At 48.8% G+C, this 24,174-nt stretch overlaps 1 protein-coding gene across 1 annotated transcript in view; it reads left to right on the plus strand.

Moving 5' to 3' along the window:
• The first annotated feature begins 1,081 nt into the window (after nt 1–1,081).
• GIT1 (GIT ArfGAP 1) overlaps nt 1,082–24,174 on the plus strand; it is a 53,641-nt gene continuing 30,548 nt past the window's right edge. Inside the window, 3 exon segments of the mRNA XM_033171767.1 lie at nt 1,082–1,169; nt 19,805–19,938; nt 22,874–22,986. Coding sequence (XP_033027658.1) covers nt 1,118–1,169; nt 19,805–19,938; nt 22,874–22,986 — 299 coding nt within the window. The 5' untranslated portion in view covers nt 1,082–1,117.

Here is a 24,174-nt window from a genome sequence, read left to right on the forward strand (position 1 = left end):
TCAGTGATGATAATGATAATATGATGAAAATAACAGAATCATAGAGTTGGAAGGAATCACAGCTAATACTGCAGCTTTAGCCTCTATTGTGGGCCTTATCCTTACTGTGGGGCATGGCAAGGTTGGTCCTTTTAATTCCATTGTTGGATGAACACTTTTAGGAAATGTTTCGTGGGCTGTTCTTTTTAATCTCCCATTCAAGTTCACCTGTTTGGTATTTCACCTCCTTGTTTACATTTGGCTGGGCCCAATGTCATCCCTACTCAGAGCAGACCCACTAAAGTGAATAGGCACAACTCAATCAGTTCCGTTGCTTTCCATGGGTCTGCGGAGAGCATAACTTAATTTGATACAACCCCCCCCCCTTTTCTTTGTAGAAAGAGACAAATATTGTTGATGTTGTTATCCCACATTTCCCCCAGACCGGGACTGAAGGCAGCTTACACAAACCCAAACAGCTAAAACAGAAGAGAATCGTTAGAAAGCAAATAAACTCGAGCAGAATTGAAACAGTACACAATAATAATGATACATTTATTTAAATAATAATAACAAAACGAATAAAATACAGAGCAGCAACCCCGACTAAAATGGAACCCTCCTCTCAGAGCGCTCCTGAGCATGTGCAAAGAGCCCGATCCGAGGCTCCTGACCTGCCCTGTCAATGCGTTTCTGCTGCCCGCATCCACTCTCCCCGAGGAGGAAAGGACCCAGGTGTCCTGAGCTCCAGAAGCCAGGATCCCTCTCCTGGTGGCTCCCCTCCCTCTTTCCGCGAAGGAACCCCCGGCGCGGCTGCTCCCGGGGACCCAGGCGTCCTGCTTCCTCTTCCTCCTCCTCCTCCTCCTCGTTCCCGGCGAGGTGGTGCCTCGCTACGCCCTCCCGCCGCGCGTCTCGCTCCGCCTCCGGAGGGCCGGCCTTGCGCGCGCGCCCGCCCGCCTGGCTTCTTCCTGCAGGAGGAGGAGGAGGCGGCGCAGGAGGCGGCTGCTGCTGGCGCTGCTGCTGCTGCTGGCGCTGCCACCGCCGCCGCCGCCGCGCTGAGCCCCGGAGCCCGGCGGCCGAGGGAGCCCGAGCGGGGCGGCGCCGGCGGGGTGGTCGCGGCGCGCGGCGCCCGCTCAGGATGTCGCGCAAGGTGCCCCGCGCGGAGGTGTGCGCCGACTGCAGCGCCCCAGGTGAGCCCGGCGGCGCCGGGAAGGCGGGCGGGGAGGGAAGGCGGGGCCGGGCCTGCAGCACCAGCTCCGGCGGCCGATCCGACGCTGCCGGCCGCCAGGTAGGGCGAGCGAGCGAGCGAGCGAGCGCCGCGGCCGGGCCTGCTGCTCCCGCTGCGGCTGCGGGGAAGCGCGGAGCCTCGCCGGGAAGAGAAAGGCGAGCCCTCGGGCTGCTTGACTGGCGTCGCCCCCACCGCGGGGACCCAGGCGGCCCCGATCGGCCCCCGGGAAGAGGACCCAGGCGTCCTGGCGCACCGCACCCCATCCCTACAAACGCTAGGAAGAGGACCCAGGTGCCCTGGTGCCCGCACCCCAGTGGAAACACCTGGACCCAGGTGTCCTGGTGCCCCCCTCCCCCGTAAACACTAGGAATAGGACCCAGGCGTCCTGGTACCCCCTTATAAACACTGGGAATAGAGCTCTGGTGCCCCACCCCAATAACACTAGGAATAGAACCCAGGCGTCCTAGTGCCACCCACCTCTCCATCATATCGGGCCCTGGTGCACACCCTCCTTACCATAGAGGCACCAGGAATAGGGCCCAGGCGTCCTGGCGCTCCCCCCCCCCAATCATTCATTTGCATTCTGATTCTGCTCCTGCTGCTTCTCTGAGCGATTTCTAGGCCATGGTTTGGGGGCAGGAAGGACACCTGCTCCACATGCAGAAGGCACCACGTTCACTTCCCGGCGGTGGCATCTCTGGTTAGGGCCGGCTGAGAGACGCCCCACCTCTCTGGTGTCCTGGAGAACTGCTGCCAGTCAGGGTGGACAGTACAGTAATCGATGAGCCAGTGGTCTGTCTGCCTTGGAGCCTCGTGCCCCACTCAGCCCCTCTTTATTTTTTCCTCCTCCCCCAGGCATATTTGGGGGCCCTCCCAACCAGCACCGAGGAAGGAGCCCCCCCCCCATGCCTAGGCCTTCACACACCCCTTACTTATCACACTTCTAGTGACCTGGAACAGAGCCCAGCAGGGCTCCCACCCTGCAGTCAGAACCCAGGTGTCCGGGTGCTCCCCCCTCCTGCATGTGACCCCATCTTTCAGCTGCCCAGCCAAGGCCTTCCTAAAGCGGCCTGGCATTCCTTGGGGTCAGTGTGAGTTTGTGTGTGTGTAGGAGATTGTAAGATCATTGGGGCAGAGTTCTCCCTCTTCCCACCCGTTCAAAACACACACACCACTTCCCTGTGCATATGAAATGGGGCGTTTGCTCGTTATATAAAATCCGGAGGCCTGAATTGTACAACCTTCTTCTCCAGCAGGAAATCTCAGCTCTCTCTCTCTCTCTCCCCTCCCCCCCCCCCCGCTTTGGCTAATTAATAGGAGATCCAGCGTCTTGGTTGCTATTTGTAGTTTCTCAGGAGTTGAAAAGTTTTCGTGCAGGGATGAGGAGATCCCTCGCCAGTGTCTCATTGTCTTGAGATGTATCTTGACCTGGGCACAGGCATGATCTTCTCTTACTTGTGGTTGGGGGTTCCAATGTTGGCCGGTTGCTTTACGGAGCAAAACTAGACCCCTATAACTTAGGAACAGAGGAGCTTATATTGGGTCAGAATGTGACTCCCTGTAGCTCAATTGTGCCTGCACTGATTGGCAGCAGCACTCCAGGGTTTCAGGCAAAGTTCTCTCCCAGCCCCACCTGAAGATGCTGCAGGGCGGTGGTATGGCTAATATTTAGATTTGGTAACACAACTTCTCTGTATAAGTCTACTGAAAGCAGCTTACCACAGAAGGAAAATAAATGCAGATCGTTGCATCATTATGGCGACAATCAAAGATGGCTAAATTGTTTCAGAATGTAACAACCCGCCAAATAACATTGTTTGATTATGTGCTTGAACCACAGGGACACCCTGTCCTGTGGAGCTAGGATACTTCCCCCTAGACTGCAAGCTGCCTTATACTGAATCAAGCCTTTGGGCCACCTAGTGCATTATTGTCTGGGGGGGGGGGGGTCTTTCCCGGGGCTACCTGGGAATGCTGGGGGTTGAACTTGGGGCCTTCTGCATGCAAGACAGGTGCTCTAACCAGGAAGCTACAGCTCTTCCTTTAAAACTGATAACAAGATTCCGGTCCTCATGGTTCTGAATTAAAGGCTGCTTTAAACTGGAACAGAGGAATCCATCTGCAGAGTCCCTTGGCCACCCGGCTCAGGGCTGTTTACTCTGACTGGCAGCTGCCCTCCAGAGTTTCAGGCAGAAGATATTCCCAGCCATACCTGGAAACGGCAGAGATGAAACCTGTGGTGTCCTGTATTCAGGACAAATGCTCTACCATGGAGCTATAGCTTTTGGCCCCAGCTGGTTAATGACTCTGACTATTGATCTACTGGGAGATCGGGATCTAATGGGAGATCTCTGGGTGGTTTGCAACAGATCTGCAAGGATTTCTTACTCCTGCTGTTAAATGGCTTTTCTTCCCATCCCCGCCATTAGGCTCCTGAAATGAAGAAAGCTTGATGTAACTAGGAACAGATTTTTTTGGGGGGAGATATGGAAGGGTCCTCAGCTCAGTCCTAGTACAGTCGTACCTTGGAAGTGGAATGGAATCCGTTCCAGAAGTCCCTCCGACTTCCAAAACGTTCGGAAACCAAAGCGCGGATTCTGATTGGCTGCAGGCAGATCATGCAGCCAATCGGAAGCCGCGTCAGACGTTCGGCTTCCAAAAATCGTTCGAAAACCGGAACACTCGCTTCCGGGTTTGTGGCGTTCGGGAGCCAAAACGTTCGAGAACTAAGCTGTTTGATAACCCAAGGTACGGCTGTACTCGAAACAAATCTCTGGCCCATCATGCCCTTCCATTCTAACTTGGCTCACTCTCTTGAGCTGTCCATGGACCATAGCCCAGTGGTAGAGCATCTCAGGTTCAACCCCTGGCATCTCCAGGTAGGGCTGGGGATGTCCCTTGCCTAATATGCTGGAATATCTGCTGCCAGTCAGTGTGGACAATACTGAGCTAGATACACCAGTGATCTGGCTCTGTAGGAAGCAACTTCCTACGTTTTTATTTCGAGAACAAATGTGGCGCAGTGGTCAGAGTAGGACCTGCAAGAGGCGAGGGTTCAAATCCCCCTCGGCCGTGAAGCTCGCTGGGTGTGACCTTCAGCCAGTCACTGTCTCCCAGGCTGACCTGCTTTGCGGGGATTAAATGAAGAGGGGGAGAACAGTCACCTTGAGCTGCTTGGAGGAAAATGTGGGATAAAAAAGAGCTAAATAAACATTTAAGCCAGCCCTTTATTTATGATCATGAGGACTGGTATCTTAGGGGTTGTTTTAAAGCGAAGAATCATAGCTCAGAGGTAGAGCACCTGCTTGGCATGCAGAATGTCACAGGTTCAATGCCTGGCATCTCCTGGTAAGGCCTGAAACCCTGGAAAGCTGCTGTTGCCAGCCAGTGTAGGCAATACTGATTTAGATACACCAATAGTTTGACTCTGTCTGTATAAGGCTGCCTCCTATGATTACCGACAGTTGAACGTGAGAGCTCTGATTTTTCTTTCCTTTTTTTTTTAACAACCCCATCGCACTTGCAATGTGATAGGAAATGTTCTGTATTTACAGCATTTCAGGACAGATACTGATTCTGGGTCAAGGGATGGCTGTGTGAATCGTCCCTTAAAATGGGAAGGGGGAGGAAGGTCCTCGACTGCTTATGAGTCCTTCACTTGTGGGATCTATCCTGACTCGGGGAAGAAAGGGCTAGATCGGAGCAGGAGCCAAATCTGAGCTTCCCTATGCAGGAGCAGCCTACCATGGTGTGCCTTGCTTGTGATCTTCCTTCCACTTGCTTTGTGGGGAAAAGACTGTGGCTCCAGTCCTTTGTGGCACCTACCAGATTGAACTGGGTATGTCCCCCCCCCCCGAAAACCCTGGGGAGAGCTACTGCTGCCAGTCAGTGCAAACGATACTGAGCTAGGCAGGGCAATGATGCTAGCGCAGGGAGGTTTCTGTGTTGGCCTGGAGGATTCCCTGGCTTGGGTCAGAAGTCCTTATCTTGCAGAATGGCCTGTTGAGGAAGTGAACAATAGAGAAAAACCGTTGGAGGGGAGTCTGTTTCCTGCAGAGGGTAAATGCAGGATTCTGCTCCTTGCTCCCCCCCCCTGCTATCTTCCTTATGTGTGGACAAGACACACCCTCCATCCACATCTACCCGCTCTGCAAAGAATAATCTAAATAAGTTGTTTTTAATATTGCATTTTATTTTATTTATTCCGTACAATATATGCGCTGTTTGATTGCAAAAACAACAACAACCCTCAAAGCGGTTCACAATTAAGATAACACAGTAAAACGATCGAGGGAGTGAATTAACCACAATAATTTTAGACTTTGGAAAAGTTAAAAGAATGACAGATCAAAACTCACACCAGCTTTCTAAGCATTTGGCTGGGCTTGCCAAACAGAAATGTTTTTAGCAAGAGCCGAAAAGGGTTTATAGCTACGGAGGCTGCCTGGCGTCAATAGGCAGGGAGTTCCAAAGTGCAGGTGCTGCCATCCTAAAATACCGTTGCAACATGCCATGGGACTTTACATGCATGCCTAATTTTATTTGTATTGCACCGTTCCACGTTTCAAGCCATGCTCAAGACAGCTTGCAACACAAAAAATATACCTACATAACTGCAACGTAGCAAACGTAGTCATAAACAATAAACAAAACATCGAAAAATACTCAACCAAACGGAACATTTTCCACATAAATCAAAGAGATCTGAAATATAGATACACAAAAAACCAACAGTGAAAACACTCCACCCATTAAAACCCTCCCCCAAACAACACCCCAGCCTAAAAGTCTGTTCAGCAGCCTCTGCTTTTGTAGCTGGAGTCAGTCCAAGCTCCGCCCTCCTAGGCCAGGTGGGGAAAGGTGTGTGAGGCAGGGAGCAGGTCTCCCAGGAGCCGCAGCCGAGATGGTCCTTAGGGTGGAGGGTGGGCCATGAATGAAGTATCAGCTTCTATTGGGGGCAGTGGAAATGAGAAATTAAACCAGGGATCATCAGCAAACTTTATCAGCGGGGGCCCGGTCCACTGTCCCTCAGACCTTGTGGGGGGCCGGATTATATTTTGAAAAAATAATAATGAACGAACTCCTATGCCCCACAAATAACCCAGAGATGCATTTTAAATAAAAGCACACATTCTACTCATGTAAAAACACCAGGCAGGCCCCACAAATAACCCAGAGATGCATTTTAAATAAAAGGACACATTCTACTCATGTAAAAACACGCTGATTCCCGTACCATCCGTGGGCCGGATTTAAAATGTAATTGGGCCGGATCTAGCCCCCAGGCTTTAGTTTGCCTACCCTTGAATTAAACTTAAGGTTGCAAATGCTGGGATGGCCCTGGTGTCCAGAAAGCTTTAAATTTATTTATTATTTCTCAAAATCTATATACCTACTTGGTTATTAAAAAAAACCCAAAACCTCAATGTGGTCTATGAAAAGTATAAAGGTGCAGATAATTATGAGTAAGAACCATTTAAAATAAATAAACCAGCAATGAACAACCCCCCCCCCCAAAAAAAAAAACACCAGTATCTTAGATATCTGGTCTGGCTTGTCAAAACAAAAATGTCTTTAGCAGGCACTGAAAAAAGTACAGTGAAAGATGCCCATCTGATATCAAGAGGCAGGGAGTTCCAAAGGGCAGGTGCAGCCTCTGATTGCTGGGCGTGATTCTGCTGGAGATTCCTGACGCAGATAGGCTAGACCTGATCTTGGGCCTTCCGCTGCTCGTTCTTTCCCATTTCTCCCATTTGCCCTTTCCTATTGCTTAGAATGATCGCAAAGTCTTTGGGGACGCTTTAAAAAAAAATATATTCTTCTGTGGTCTTGCAAGGCCTATCCTAATGGTGGGTAAAACCTGTGACCCTCCCGGTATTGTGGGACTCCAAATCCCATCAGCCCTAGGAGCTGGCAGTTGGGGATGATGGGAGTTGTATTCCAGCAATATCTAGAGAGCCGCATCTTCCCTGCTGCAGCCTATGGGGTGTTTCTCCCTCTTGTTCCCGTGTGGCTGAGAGTCAGCGGTTCCTACTGGGCACCCCAGTTTCTTGTCTTGGATTTTGTGGGGCGATACTGCTCTGAACCCGGGGGTTGGGAGGGAAGGCTCCTTTCTGATACAGCGTTGGGGGGGGGGACACACCCAGGATTGGAGATCTAGCTCACCTTCCCACTGCCAGCCTTGGTTTCCTTGGCGGCAGGCGGAAGAGGGATGCCGCTGGCAGGGAAGGCTCTCCTGACGCATGACAAGCCGTTCCTCGGTGCCAAAGGCCCCCCGGGGGCACAGAATGCAGACATCTGCCAAGTCAACTCTCTCTTCGCTGCCATCTGTGCTGGATGAGCCCACGCACATCCTTCAAGTCTTGGGATTGGGAGGCTGGGAGGAATGGCTGGAGGGGTCCTTGCCAGTGCCTCCGGTTGGTGCTGGGGACCCCGAATTGAGAAGGAGGGGCATGGAAATCCTGGCTGAAACCCCCGGAGAGCTGCTGCCAGTCAGTGTAGACGGTACCGACCTAGCAGGACAACCATTGGTCCAAAACTTACCGAATAAGTGTGATAAGAATAAGATGCAAATGATTACAGACTTGGGCCGACGAAAAGGGATAAAACAATTTCTATGCAGTTGAATAAAAGGATCCCACTGTGTTGGCAGTGGATATCATGGAGCAGTGAGTTTGCCTATGGAACTCGCTGCCACAAGGTAGATGGTGAGAAGTCCCTAGGTTAGATGACTTTAAAAAAAGGTTGGACCCCATTACCTACTGAGGCCTGTTAGTCTCTATGGCCGTATAGCATCTTATCGCCTGATATACTTGGTGAGCCTCTGGGTACAATGGGTGATGACAGAATTGTGGAGTTGAAAGGGTACCCAAAGCTCATCTAGTCCAACCCCCTGCAATGTGGGAGTCGCAGCTGAAGAATCCCTGGCAGAGAGCCATCCAACCTGTGCTAAAAAAACCTCCAGGGAAGGAGAGTCCACCACCTCCGGAGGGACCGTCCCACTGTCAAGCAGCTCTTACTATCAGAGAGTTCTCCCTAATGTTTAGCCCCAAGACTCTGCAGGCATCTATCTTGTCCTTGGCTGTCCACTGTCTGAAACACAACACTGGGTTTGGCGGTCATCTGATTTAGCATGGCATTTTTTGGTATCCTATGAGGCTGAGGCCGGCTGGCAGGCAGCAAAGTTGACAGGTGAATTGGGATGCTGCCCTGGGCTCCTTTGGGAAGGAAGGTATTGTAAATTAAATTCATAAATAATTATTATCATTAAGAATGACGCTTCTCCTTACACAGGAACACACACATGCCCTATGTGCTGCAGACTCCAGGTTCCCAGAGCAGATGGTACCACTGCTTGGGGGGCGGTGGGATTCCCAAGGGGGGTGCTGAGAGGCAGGGGGGCACTGGTGCCAATGCCAGTCAGACTTCCAAAAGTTGGTTTCCCTGGCTCAAGCTCACCCATTTTGTTGAATTAATCAACCACAAAGTTTTAACTTTGAACGAACGTGCGATTAATGGTTTCATTGTGTTACGATCTTCCTTCGAGGGCCATGCAAACCGCTGTTCCGAATAATGCTTTTTCGTGGGGTAGGGTGTGTGGGGTAGGGTCTGCGGATGTGTTTATGGAACTGGGGGGACGGGACGGGGACCAGTCTCCTCAAATAAATTGGGAACCACTGAACCAGGGCCTGCCTTGTTTTGTTAGCCTGAGCCGCCCGTTCTTTCCATTCTCCGCAATCCAAATTCCGCAGGTCAGCCAATAAACTTCCCCCCAGGCCAGGATAGGAAGGAAATGCCAGGAGGGGCTCTCCATCTGCAAGCCCTGGGCATATCCTGCCTTGAGTAGGGCTGTGGTGTCAGGCTTGTTTTCAAGTTAGGGGCTGGTGCTGCCTCCCCCCAAGTCTTGCCTTCTCTTCGACACAACCCCTCCCCATGAAATCACAGTTGGGTGGTGGGGAAATGGACCCAGGAGTCCTGCGGCTCACCCACTTTCCCAGGGCCTAATTTCCTAGCTAGCTTTGCGGGGGGCAGGGTTGGCTCTGTTCCTCCCCTTTGTGGGTCTTAGGAGCTCCTTAGCAGTTGCCCATCTATGTACCTCAGTGTTGTCCACACTGGCCGGCAGCAGCTCTCCAGCATTTCAGGCAGGGGGCGTTCGCAGCCCTGTCTAGGGATGGCAGGGGTTGAAGCCAGGAACCTGCTACAGCTTATCCTCTAAAAAAAACAACCAGGTTCTAGTGTCCATGGTTCTGACTGAAGGCTTGGTATAAATAGGGACTTGTGCAGACCACTGGGCTATCTTGCTGGCTACTGCCTGCACTGACCGGCAGCAGTGGCTTCCGGGTTCAAGACAAGGGACCTTTCCCAGCCTCGGGAAAGGGCATTGCAGAGTTGGGAAAGGTGCAGGAGAGGGCGACCCAAAGGATCCAGGGGGTGGAGTGACTCCCCAGGGAGGAGAGTTGGGACTTTTTCATTTACAGGAAAACTTAAGAAGTGGCAAGGGAGGAGTTAATAAAATTATGCAAGGCAAGGAGAGAGGCGGGAGAGGAAAGCTTTTCATTCCCAGTCATAATGCTAGAACTGGTGGACACCCAGGGAAGCTGAAGGCTGGAAGATTCAGGGCAGACCAAAGAAAGAGTTGGAACCATGGAACTCCCTGCCACAGGAAGTAATGATGACCACCAGCCTGGATGGGTTTAAAAGAGGACTGGGCAAATTCTTGGAGGAGGAGGAGAGGGCTATCAATGGCTGCTACCATCTACATAGATCTACATTGGCTCCCAGTATGTTTCCGAGCACAATTCAAAGTGTTGGTGCTGACCTCTAAAGCCCTAAACGGCCTCGGTCCAGTATACCTGAAGGAGCGTCTCCACCCCCATCATTCACCCCGGACACTGAGATCCAGCTCCAAGGGCCTTCTGGCGGTTCCCTCGCTGCGAGAAGCAAAGCTACAGGAAACCAGGCAGAGGGCCTTCTCGGTGGTGGCGCCCGCCCTGTGGAACGCCCTCCCAGCAGAGGTCAAAGAGATAAATAACTAGAAAATACCTGAAGGCAGCCCTGTTTAGGGAAGTTTTTAACCTGTGATATTTTAAATGTATTTTAATATCTGTTGGAGGCCGCCCAGAGTGGCTGGGGGGACCCAGCCAGATGGACGGGATACAAATAATAAATTATTATTATTATTATTATTATTATTATTATTATTATTATTATTATTATTATTATTATTATTACCCAGGAGGGCTGTGCCCTGCCTCCATAGTCGGAGGCAGCAGTGCTTCTGAATGCCAATTTCTGGAAAGCTTAGGAGGGGAGAGTTGCTCTCGTGCTTGAATCCTGCTTGCTGGTTTCTCATTGTGACATTTGGTTGGCCCCAGTGAGAACAGGAGGCTGGACTAGATGGGCCCTCTTTTGCCCGATCCAGAGGGCTCTTCTTGTGAATGCCAGGGATCGGACCTGCGATCTTCTCAAGGCAGAGCAGGTGCTCTCCCACTGAACTACAGCCTGCTTGCCCAAGTCACTCATCACCAGCAACTCATCCTAGCACAGGGCTCAGCAACCTTTTTCAGCCGTGGGCCGGTCCACCATCCCTCAGACCTTGTGGTGGGCTGGACTATATTTTGAAAAAAAATAATGAACAAATTCCTATGCCCAACAAATAACCCAGAGATACATTTTAAATGAAAGGACACATTCTACTCATGTAAAAACACACTGATTCCTGGACCGTCTGCGGGCTGGATTGAGAAGGCGATTGGGCCGTATTTGGCCCACGGGCCTTAGGTTGCCTACCCCTGCCTAGCAAACGAAACCCCGTGCATTTCAAGGGATTGGCCAAGATGACCGCTTGGGTCCCTCTCAACCTGACAGTTTTTTGGGAACCAAATCCAGGTGCGGCAGGAATAGGCAGCAAGGCTGGTTACAGTTGATTTGGGGTTTTTCAGGACGGGCCTCTGCGCTCCCAGCTGTCTCCCACGCCCTGTTTCTGGCGGAGATTTGCATCCCACAGGCCTCTCCGAGACAAGATTGAACAAGGCCAGGCGGAAGCTGCGGCCTGCGGGCGATTTGGGAGCCGCCGCTTGGCTCTGAAGCCACCGTACCCACACAAAACATGCCCTCCCCCCCGTTCGCCCGAAGAGGGAACAGTTGTTGCCAGCTGTGGCCGCCCATCCAAGGAAGCTGGGGAAACTCTGAAGCAAAGGCTGGGTGTTTGTTGCGAACAATGGAAGTGACGCATCCCAGAGCTGGGTGAGGAATAGGAGGCGGGCATAGATCAGTGGCAGAGCATCCGCTTGGCAGGCAGAAGGTCCCCAGGTAGGGCATGGAAGAGCTCCCTGCTCGACACTCTGCTGCCAGTCGGTGTAGACAGTATTGAGCTGGATGGACCAAGAGTCCGACTTGGTAGAAGGCAGCTTCCCATGTTCCTGTTTCAACCCTTTATTCAAAACCATGAGGACTAGCATCTTCGAAGTCAGGCTTTTGGGAACCGCCTGGTTTTAAAGAAAGGGCTCCTAATAGTTCTGTGCTGTTTTTACTCTCCGAATTTTAATATGCTTGCTTTATTATTATTATTATTATTATTATTATTATTATTATTATTTGTTGTTGTTTATTAAAAATTTGTATACCTCCTTATACCTCCAGGTCTCAGGGGAGATACAGCATAAAATCACAAAATATACATGTTAAAAACGAAAATGAAAACAACCCTATAACTCCCCCCAACACCACATTTTAAAAGGGCATTGCATGTCAATCAGTGCAAGGCCTGGTTGAAGAGGGACATCTTTGCCTAGCAAAATCATAAAATGATTTTTATATTGTTTTGATTCTGTCAGAGCTGAATTACCTTTCGACAATTAGCTTTTTAGCTGTTTTGTGTTTTCTCTGCGTTATTTTAATTTGTTGCAAGCCTCCTTGAGTCCTGGTCTGCGAAAAAGGCAGGATATAAATATATTCAATGCTTTTTTTTTCTTACAGAATGATAATGTTTAGGGGTACTCTCATTTTACTACTCATATTGAAATACTGCCCCTCGATGAGGCCAAACTTAGATTCACAAAATGCTTAAGGGTATGCATACCCCTGAGTCCCGTCCCCCCGAAAAAAGCACTGACTATATTTATAATACTAATAATTACAATTATAAATAAAATGAATAAATAAAACAAATGCAAATCCCAGGGCTCGACGACGCCCCCCCCCCCCCGCTAAGGGGACTTGGTTGGAACCATTACGGAAGGCTGTGGTTCTTTTAGGGGATTTGGAGCGTGGCCTGTTGGCCACGGCAGGGTCAAAGCTGGGTGACGCAGCCGGCGGGGTTGTGGGCGGGTGGGCTGTCTCTCCCTGTATGCCTCCTTCTCTCGTTGACCTTTCTGTCCTGCTTGCTTCTCTGTTCTGGAAAAGGGAATCGAGAAGAAAAGGCCCTCTTGTTAGGGCGACACAGCTCCCCCCCCTCCCTTGCAGACCCACAGCGGGGAGGTGGCGGCCAAGGAAAGAACCAATTTTTCAGCTGCGTGAAGTACAGGAGGGCGCAGGTTTGATCCCTGGCAAGGACCTCCGTTCATGGGTTACGAAAGAATCAAGGACCTTAGAAATTGCAGAAATTCCAACCCCTGCAATGCTGGAATTTGCAACTGTCCCAAATCGGGATCGAACCGGCAACGTTGGTGTTATCAGCACCATGCTCTAACCAGCTGAGCTATCCAGGGAGTGTATCGTAGAATCGTAGTATTGGAAGGGATCATCTTCACCAACCCCCTGGTGAACAGACATTCCGCTGTGGCCTAGATTTAAGCTGCCATTTGGTACTTAGCTTATATATCTGAGTTTCTTAACACACTGCTCACTGTCAGAAGTGAGGTTACAGGGAACCAGGCAGAAGGCCTTCTTGGTAGTGGCTCCCACTCGGTGGAACGCCCTCCCTTCAGATGTCAAGGAGATAAACAGCTATACAGTGGAACCTCGGTTTTTGAGCGTCTCGGAAGCCGAACGTTTCGGAACCTGGACGCCAAAAACCCGGAAGTAATTGCTTCCATTTCCAAACGCGCCTCGGAAAGCGAACATTTCGGAAGTCGGAACGGTCTTGTGGAACGGATTACGTTCGACAGCTGAGGTTCCGCTGTACGACTTTTAGAAGACATCTGAAGGCAGCTGTGTTTGGTGTTTTATTGTGGTTTGATATCTGTTGGAAGCCGCCCAGAGTGGCTGGGGGAACCCAGTCGGATGGGCAGGGTACAGATAATAAAATTATTGTTGTTGTTATTTAGACTCTTGATTTAACGGCCTCACGAGGTGGGGAGGAGAGACCCCTGTATAGATGCTTCTGTCACTTGGGAGGGGAGCTTTGCTGAGTCTGGGGTGCCCCCTCATTCCTCTGAGCCAGGGTGACTGGAGGGGCTTCAGAGTGGGGCATGGACACCTGCCCGACAAGGCCCCCTCTGTTCAGGGTGGCATCTTCTGAAGCAGCCCTGCCTGGCAGCTGGCATGAGTCTTCGCCGGGTCCAGGGCAGGGTGCCAGCCATCTCTCCGCCCCCATCCAGCGAACAGCCTTCCCTGGTTTCAAACACCCTTTTGTGCCAGACGAACAAAAGGTCCCCAGTGATTTGGTGTCGATGGGGGGAGGGGGATGCAGGGACTGGGCCTCCCAGCAAGGGGGGGGGCGAGTGATGGCAGACACCCAGGGACAGGCGTCCCCTCCCAGGGGCGTCACAGTGGCAAAGGCAGCAGAGGCAGCACTTAGAAAGAAACCTTAGCAAAGAGGATCCCAGGGTTTAAGCGCTGCATGTTGGGGGTTCAATAGTTGTGATTCCTGCACTGTAGGGGGCTGGTCTAGATGACTCTTAGGATCCCTTCCAGCTTGGCAATTCTGTGATTTATCCGCACCTTGTTAATTGTTTGTTTGTTTGTTTTTCAAACAAAACTAGTTTAGAAATAATTGTAAATAGTTGTTTTTTTTAACTGAATAAATCACAGAATTGTAGACTTGGAAGGGACTCTGAGGATCATCTAGTCCCGTGCTTCCCAATGTGACCCCACAGGGGGGCAATTTGATTTTTAAGGGGGGAGGCAATTTGAGAATGAGTTAGACCAAGATACTGTAATGACCTTTTAGGCTTCCTCCATATGAATATGAGTTCACCTTCTGAATAATAAGAATTCTATGTCACCGGGGGCGGGGGGGGGGGCGGCATCAGGATTTTAGAGATGCTTAGGTGGGGCATGGCCAAAAAAAGGTTGGGATCCACTGATCTGTTCCAAACCCCTGCTGGTGTCTTCTTGCTGTTGCTTTATTATAAATCTTGCGAAATAAATAACCCAAAAACTTGTCTTTCCCTCTCTTGTTTCTCCAATGCGCCCCCCCCAAACCCCACACCCTGATCAATGATACCCTGGGGGGTCACTGAGCGCAAACTCTTCACGTGCTCAGAAGTGCTCTCTCCGTTGTCTCTTCGGACTCTTGGCGGTGCAGAATTGGGTCTTGGGTACATTGAGACAGAGGAAACTGCTTTCTACTGAATCCGGCCATTGGCCCACCTGTCCTGATCTTGTTTACACCATGATTTAGGTTTATGGGGCAGGGAGTATCTCCCCAGTTCTTCCTAGAGACCCCGGGCGTCGAAGCAGGGACCTTCTGCATGCCAAGCAGAGCTGTGGGTGAAAAAAAATGAAAGGCACAAATACAGGATGGGTGACACCTGGCTTGAGAGCAGTAAATGTGAAAAGGATCTAAGAGTCTTGGTAGACCACAAACTTGACATGTGTCAACAGTGTGATGCTGCAGCTAAAAAAGCCAATGCAATTCTGGGCTGCATCAATAGGAGTATAGCATCTAGATCAAGGGAAGTAATAGTACCACTATATTCTGCTCTGGTCAGACCTCACCTGGAATACTGTGTCCAGTTCTGGGCACCCCAGTTCAAGAAGGATACTGACAAGCTGGAACGTGTCCAGAAGAGGGCAACCAAAATGGTCCAAGGCCTGGAAACAATGCCTTATGAGGAACGGCTTAGGGAGCTGGGTATGTTTAGCCTGGAGAAGAGAAGGTGAAGGGGTGATATGATAGCCATGTTCAAATATACAGTATAAAAGGATGTCATCTAGAGGAGGGAGAAAGGTTGTCTTCTGCTGCTCCAGAGAAGCGGACACGGGGCAATGGATTCAAACTACAAGAAAGAAGATTCCACCTAAACATCAGGAAGAACTTCCTGACAGTAAGAGCTGTTGGGCAATGGAATTTTCTGCCAAGGAGTGTGGTGGAGTCTCCTTCTTTGGAGGTCTTTAAGGGGAGGCTTGACAGCCATCTGCCAGGAATGCTTTGATGGTGTTTCCTGCTTGGCAGGGGGTTGGACTGGATGGCCCTTGGGGTCTCTTCCAACTCTATTGTTCTGTGATTCTATGATTCTAAGACTCCCGATGAGAGTCTCCTGGGTGCTTGTGAGGGGGTGGTGTGCTTCTGAAGGGGACGGCGACGTTCTCGGGTGTCAGGAGCTGAGGAACACGCAAGCGAATGCTGCAGTCCTCTTGAATGGGGGTGGGGAGTGGAGGGTTGGCGCTGCAAATTTCGGTGCATCCCCAGGGAGTACAGGGTGGGGGTGCCAAGCTTGGAATAGCTACTTGCGTGGGAGCTTCTTTTTTGGTTTTTAGTTTTATTTGCACATAGGCAAGGGGAGGTGTGAAGATTGCACAGTGTTTTAACCATGAAGTCTGGTAGCTGTGCGGTGCAGAAGGAAGTCGGCGGCGGCGGAGGGGCATAGTTAGAACAGGGTGAACATTGCAGCCTTGATTCTTCCTCTCTCCTCACCCGCTCCCTCCTAGGTTGTTCCTCTGGCGCTGTATCTCGCCGAGACGCCCATTCTGCCCCACTTTTGGGGGCCACATTGGGCGTCTCGGAAAGAGGAAGGTGCCATTTGGTACCTTGTTTATATATCTTGAGTTTCTGAAATTGCTCGCTGCTGGAAGTGAAGTTACAGGGAACCAGGCAGAGGGCCTTCTCAGTAGTGGCACCCCACCCCCTGTGGAACGCCCTCCCATCTGATGTCAAACAGATAAAAGAACCAGACAACTTTCAGAAGACATCTGAAGGCAGCCCTGTATCGGGAAATTGTTAATGTCTGAGGTTTTATTGTGTTTTTATATCTGTTGGGGACCCAGTCAGGTGGGCGGGGTCCAAATATAACAGGACAGTGGAACCTCAGTTGACGAACGCTTCGGAACCCGAACGCCGACAACCCGGAAATGAATGCTTCTGTTTTCGAACGCGCCTCAGAGGTCAAATGGCTTCCGAGGTGCGTTTCTCCATTTTTTAAAGGAATTTCCGGTCTTCCGGAACAGATTACATTTGACAACCGAGGTTCCAGTGTAGTAGTAGTAATAATAATAATAGTAATAATAATAGTAACAACAACAACAACTATTTGACAGCCTCCCTAGCTTATATATCTCTGAGTTTCTAACATTGCTCTTATGATGTTATTATGTCCTTAAATCACGCTGTGGTGAGGTGAGGTGAGTGGAGACAGTAGAAAGAATGAGATTCCCACCTGAGGATCCTTTTAAAGCAAGGTTTACCTCGCCTGGGCCGGTCCACTCCAGCGGAGATCCCTCCGTGGACCGGATTGTGCACGTGCCCGTGATTTCCGGCGTGTGATTTCCGGCGTCTGCGCAGGGGCGCAGGGGACTCGCCGAGCAGGTGGTTCAGTTCGGGGGCGGTTCATGTGGCGCTTAAACGACCCCCGTGGGCCACTTGCGACCCATGGGCCTTAGGTTGCCGACCCCTTTTTTAAAGTGTCAAGGCCTAAACCACACTCGATTTCTCTCTTTGTCACCGTGCTGGAAGGGGAAGAGCTGCCTCGATGGATGTTTCTAGGGCGGCCTTTCGGGTTTCCTTAGCAACCAGGCAGGAGAGACAAGGTGTGTCTCTTCTGCATCAGTAGATTTTTGATGGGTGCTCTCCCCCCTCCTAGCTTTCCTGTGAAGATGGGAGGGAATAAGGTTTGCTGTGGAGGGGGCAGAATCTGCATTTCCAGATCTTTGGGGCCTGGGGGGGGGGAGGCCAAATGGAGGAGTGCGGATGCCATCAGGGGCTTTGGCCTCGAGCCCAGACTTAGCCCCAAAATGTGTGGGATGAGGAGACTGTCCTCTGAGCATGTAGAAAGAGTTTTTTTTTGGGGGGGGAAGGAGCATGCTGCATGAAAACGTTCATGTTTTGTATGATAATTCTTCAATATGGCATAGTGCATATTTTTTTGTAAATTTGAAAGTATGGCAAATGAACGAAACATCAAGCTAAAGTATGCCATAGGAAAGGGGAATAAAAAATACAAGATTTTTTTTTAAATGAAGTTTTTTTAAAAAACGAATAGTGTAAAATATATTCCACGGTGGGATGAACAGTTCATATTTATACAAAATGTATCAGGTATTCAAAAGCATTGCCTGATAAAACAAGTTACAGGTAGGTAGCCGTGTTGGTCTGCCATAGTCAAAACAAAATAAAATAAAAAATTCCTTCCAGTAGCACCTTAGAGACCAACTAAGTTTGTTCTTGGAAGCTCATACCAAGAACAAACTTACCGTAGTTGGTCTCTAAGGTGCTACTGGAAGGAATTTTTTATTTTATTTTGCTCAGATAAAACAAGTTACCTTTTCAGTAACTAAGTGACTGCTGATAATAAATGTATTTTAATGTTTTGTGGAAGCCGCCCAGAGTGGCTGGGGAGACCCGGCCAGATGGGTGGGGTATGTATGTATGTATAAATAAATAAATAAATAAATAAATAAATAAATAAATAAATAAATATAATACAGAAAAGCTTCTCCTCTCCCCACCCCCAAACTGAGAATTAGAGGCAAGTCAGAAGTCCAGAGCCCCCAAACCTATTTAAAAAAGAAAATTTAAATGTGCTGCTTTTGCACATGATGCCATCTTGCCTTTACTGGGTGATTTAGTTATTTTTAATGATCTGACAATATGACTTTGCTCTGAGGATGCCTTTGTAGGTGTGAAGAGGCAGCTGTAGCTGTTTTTTAATTATAAATAATTCCAAAGCGTTGGCTGCTGCGCTGCCGTGATAACTCAGAAGCATCATCACCCCCGTTTCTGCTTACCGATATTGTTCGTATTATTAATTCACAGCTTGCCTTCTTCGGAAAAGCGCATGAGCCGCCCTCACATGAAATCAGGGTAACACAAAAGCACACACGTCCCCTCCTGTAGCTCAGGGGCGTAGAGCACTTGCTTGGCATGTAGAAGGTCCCTGGTTCAATCCTGGACATTTCCAGGTAGGGCTGGGAGAGACTCCCTGCCTGAAACCCTGGAGAGCTGCTGCTGCCAGTCAGTGTAGGCAGTGCTAAGCTAGATGGGCTCAGTGGTTTGGCTTAGTAGAAGGCAGCTTCCTGCGTTCTTTCTCCAAAAATATATTTCCATTTTCTTTTCGTAAATATACTTTAAAATTCCGTTTTATAATGTATATAAAACAGAGATAGCAGAAGTGAAGAGCTGGAAGTTAAAAGATGAAAAACAAAGCTATAAAATGGGCACGGAGAATTGAGTCCGATGGCGCCTGGGTTCAAATAACAAAGTCCAAGTAAAGAATATTAGTGTCATCTGATTATCGGCTCTGGTTCCAGACTTGCCAAGGTTGGGACGAGGGTTGTCTTGACAATGTTGGCTGTGTTGTACATGTAATAAAGGAATAGCAAATCATGTCAAAACCCCTTGGTCCTTGTCAAAACCCCAAGTTATGCATAATTTTCCCCATTCTAGCTCTGTTCCAGAGTGATTGGTACCAAGCGTCCAGAGTGAGATTTTGGGCCATTTCCCACTGAGTTACAAATAACTATTAGATCATTAAGGTAAAGGTAAAGGGACCCCTGACCATTAGGTCCAGTCATGGACGACTCTGGGGTTGCGGCACTCATCTCGGAGCCGGCATACAGCTTCCGGGTCATGTGGCCAGCATGACTAAGCTGCTTCTGGCGAACCAGAGCAACGCAGGGAAATGCCATTTACCTTCCCTCCGGAGTGGTACCTATTTATCTACTTGCACTTTGACGTGCTTTCAAACTGCTAGGTTGGCAGGAGCAGGGACCGAGCAATGGGAGCTCACCCCATCGCGGGGATTTGAACCGCCGACCTTCTGATCGGCAAGCCCAAGAGGCTATGTGGTTTAACACACAGCGCCATCCGCAGGAGACCAATTCTTTTGGCAATATATCTACATTTGGCACCACCAGAAACATTAATTTTGGACAAGAAACCATGGTTTCTTTAGTAACCTGTATCGTTTCCGTCAAAATTAAGTTCCGGGAATCTTCCCTTGACTTACATTCCCATCCTAAATGGAGCAAGTTCACTGCAGCAACAATTTCCAACAGTTAGGTGATGTGGAAGGAAGCTCATACCAATAACAAACTTAGTTGGTCTCTAAGGTGCTACTGGACGGAATTTTTTAATGGAAGGAAGCATTTCTGACATTTGCAAAGGAGTGCGATACCATCTGTGTAGCAAATTCAATGAGTTTTCCCTAAGGAAACTGGAAACAGACGTTAAGGGTTGCGATTTCCAAACTTTGAAGCTTGTGTTTTCTCTCCCTCCAGACCCTGGCTGGGCGTCAATCAATCGCGGAGTGTTGGTCTGCGACGAATGTTGCAGCGTCCATCGCAGTCTGGGGCGCCACATCTCCATCGTCAAGCACCTTCGGCATAGCCCTTGGTCTGCCACCTTGTTGCAGGTGGGTGGGGGGCACCTTTCGGGATTGGGGCGGAGGGACAGTGGCACCCAGAAAGGTGGAACAAAGCTGATTTTGAAGCGTGGTCTGCTATTACCGTATTGGCCCGAATATAAGCCGCACCCAAATATAAGCAGCACCTTTAAAATTTGGCGGCTTGGGGGAGGCTTGGGAGTGGCGGGCGGGCTGGGCACCGTTGCCCCACGGTCCCGGGCTGCTCCCGGGTGGGGGGGGGAGCCGCGCCATTTTGCCAGAGGCGTAAGGTTGTGAATATAAGCCACACTTTAACTTTTCATGATCATAATTTGGAAAAAAAGTGCAGCTTATATTCTTGCCAATACAGTATTATTATTATTATTATTATTATTATTATTATTATTATTAACAACATTTATATACCACCCTATGCCTGTAGATCTCAGGGCGATTTAAAACCTAAAATTACAACATAAAAAAGACAAAATATTCCATAATCCATATGCAGAAATGGCGAAACTTACCGGAAGAATAAGAAATCAAGATAGCAAACTTTCTATAACAGAATGGAAATGGTTTATTGAACATTTACAGATCAATTGTAAACAGATTACAAACATTGGCAGGATTATTGAAATAACCGGCCGTTTCATAAGAGTATATATTTAAAGAAGATGAATAAATGAAGAAATTTAGCTAATTTGGATAGGCAGAAGCTATTAAAAATAAATTTAAGGGACTGCAGACAGCGGGCGAAGGAAGTCGAGTTTTGAAATGTCAAAATGATTGTAAAATCAGTGAAATGTATAAATCTGAAAAGTATTTAATTTTTTTTTAAAAAAAGGACAAAATATATAATAAAAGTCAGAACCGAAACAAAGCTATATAGCTCTCCCCCAACACATTTAAAAGGGCATCGGATGTCCGTCAGCCAAAGGCCTGGTTAAAGAGCAATTGTAATCTCCTTGGGGGCAGGGGCCTTTCTCTTCCATCTCTCTTTCCAACACACCAAAATGCAATAAAAAATTATTAAGAGGATCCCCAGCGAAGGAAGGTTGCAGTGTTCAAAATAGAAAGAAGGCAAATGAGAGGCAATGTGAAAGAAGTTTATAAACGCAGGTATGGCCTAATGTGCTGGAACTCACAGACATCCAGTGCAGCTGAGTCAGGGCCGGATTTAGGTTTGATGAGGCCCTCAGCTCCTGAAGGGAATGGGGCCCTTTATATGTCCAGCTGTCCTTGGTCAACAGCAAATTGTCTCTGTTTTTTGTGTGGAATATATGCTATGTGGTAATTTAATAAACACAAAACACTGTTGCTGTATGTAGGTTTTATTTTATTTGTTTTTTATCTTATATTTTGGAAATTTACATCTAGTTTCCCACCCCCTTTAACATTTTTTTTTGGGGGGGGGCGAGAAAAGCAATGACAAACCTAGACAGCATCTTAAAAAGCAAAGACATCACCTTGCCGACAAAGGTCCGTATAGTTAAAGCTATGGTTTTCCCAGTAGTAATGTATGGAAGTGAGAGCTGGACCATAAAGAAGACTGATCGCCGAAGAATTGATGCTTTTGAATTATGGTGCTGGAGGAGACTCTTGAGAGTCCCATGGGCTGCAAGAAGATCAAACATATCCATTCTCAAAGAAATCAGCCCTGAGTGTTCACTGGAAAGACAGATCCTGAAGTTGAGGCTCCAGTACTTTGGCCACCTCATGAGAAGAGAAGACTCCCTGGAAAAGGCCCTGATGTTGGGAAAGATGGAGGGCACAGGGAGAAGGGGACGACAGAGGATGAGATGGTTGGACAGTGTTCTCGAAGCGACTGGCATGTGTTTGGCCAAACTGCGGGAGGCAGTGGAGGATAGGTGTGCCTGGCGTGCTCTGGTCCATGGGGCCATGAAGAGTCGGACACGACTGAACGACTGAACAACAACAACAAAGAGAGTGGGGCCCTAAGCTATAGCTTGTTTAGCTTATACGTAAATCCGCCGCTGAGCTGAGTGTTGGGTGATTCGGGACAGACAAAAGGCAGGACTTCTTCACACTGTTAAACTGTGGAACTGCCTCCTGCAAGAGGCAGGAACCACCGACTGGGATGCCTTTAAAAGAGAAATGGAATAATTCATGGAGAAAGAGTTTCCCATTGGGGCATCCGGTTGGCCGCCGTGAGAACAGGATGCTGGCAAAGGGGCCCTCTTTGGCCTGATCCAGCCAGCTCTCCTTATGTTCCTAAACAAGTTTTACTCAGCTTTGGGGATGGGGGGGGGGGTGCGTCATGCCACAGTCTCTGCAAGAGTTACGGGGGCATTGGGGGAAGCAGACCATGTAATCATTCAGAGAGGACGTTCAAGGCCCGTATTGTTAAAAAGCAATCAATAGCAGGTATTAAAAGCAATCAAAAGGTAATTGCAACCAGCAACATACGGAAAAGGACACGTGTTTTAATCTCGACATTCTACATGCCTGGATGGCCTTGCCTGTAGCAGGCGCCGAAAAGAGCACACTGACATCAACAGGCAGGGAGTTCCAAAGAGGTTGGTTTCTTACAAGCGTGTTAAAACGAGAAGTTACAGTTAGGTAGCCGTGTTGGTCTGCCATAGTCAAAACAAAATTTAAAAATTCCTTCCAGTAGCACCTTAGAGACCAACTAAGTTTGTTCTTGGTACATGAGCTTTCGTGTGTATCTGAAGAAGTGTGCATGCACATGAAAGCTCATACCAAGAACAAACTTAGTTGGTCTCTAAGGTGCTACTGGAAGGAATTTTTAAATTTTTAATTTTGTTTCAAAACGAGAATTTATTCTGGCACCTGTAACAAATACCAGTTCCACAGGCCAAAGCGGTCAGATGAGCATCGATACAACAAGGTGATCCTACAGGTAAACTGGCAGTTCTCCTGTTGACTTTCTCTCCTTCTTTTTTCCTTCCCTCTCTCCCAATCCCCGCCCCCTGGTCCTCAGATGGTGCACACCCTCGCGAGTAACGGGGCCAATTCTATATGGGAACACTCGCTGCTTGATCCGGCGCAGGTCCAGAGCGGGAAGCGTAAGGCTAACCCGCAGGATAAAGTCCAGTGAGTCCTGGTGGATTGCGGGGGGGGGGTAAAATGGGGAGAGGATTGGGGGGTTACGGGGTGCATAGAGAAGGGAGGGGCCGCTGGATGATGCCAGCTGTAATTATCATTTTCTGGCACATCCCTGTCTTACTCACAATGTCAGTGTTGGACCAGTTAGCCTCCACTGACAACTCATCTTAACGGGGGCCATTAAAAAAATAACAGTTGTTTGTCAGTTATTAACATCTCCATTGCCCCAGATAAAATTGCTGCAAATCGTAACAATCTGCAAGAAAATACGACTTCGCGTAAAATTGCAGTATTTCTTCTAAAAACCTCTCAAAATCTACTTGAATTTATTGACAATATTACATAGTGGCCGCCAGTTTTCCCATAATTTTTTTCCGTACTCACTTGCAATTCTGGCTCTTCAGGCATCGGTTTTTTTTGCCACTGTAGCCAAATCCCAAATTTTATCAAGCATTCGTTCCAAGAATATAATTTTTGAGTCATTAGCAGATAGGATGTAAGCTCCTTAAATGTTCTTTGCCTGTGATAGGCAGTGTACGGTTGAGCAGTATCGACACTGGATCTAAGGGAACTTCGCGTTTCAATATTTTTATCATCATTTTATCACGCATCTGGAATTGGAAGGTAGATCGTGGAACCCAAAGGATGGGGGCGATTTTAAAGCTCTTCCTTTAATTCTGTAGAGAGTTAAAAATCTGTTTTTTCCAACCTGATGGCCTCTCAGAGGTTTTGAACTACATCTCCCATCAGCCCTAGGCTTTGTCTTGGACTGCACCTGTGCTGATTGGGAGTTGTAGTCCAAACCCCCTGAAGAGCGCTAGGTTAGGGACAGCTGTTCTGCACACTCTCCAAAGGCCTCTCTGATCATCGAATCATAGACACGTAGAGTTTTAAGGGACACCGTCGGTCATTGGAGTCATTTCCGCACTTCACCCAATAACTTAGAGGGTTCAAACTCTTTGATCTAGTCCAACCCTCTGCAACACAGGAACCTTTTGCTCAACATGGGACTCGAACCCACAACCCTTTGATTAAGAGTCTCATGCTCTACCGACTGAGCTATCCTTTATGCCTCTATTCTTTATCTTCGTCTGTATTCCTGGCCTACTCAGACATCTCGGCCTCCTGCAAGGGCCCTTTTAATAGTTCTGCAAACGAGGCGGGGAACTAATTTTG

This window comes from Lacerta agilis, chromosome 15 (assembly GCF_009819535.1).
Source record: "Lacerta agilis isolate rLacAgi1 chromosome 15, rLacAgi1.pri, whole genome shotgun sequence".
Taxonomy (NCBI): Eukaryota; Metazoa; Chordata; class Lepidosauria; order Squamata; family Lacertidae; genus Lacerta; species Lacerta agilis.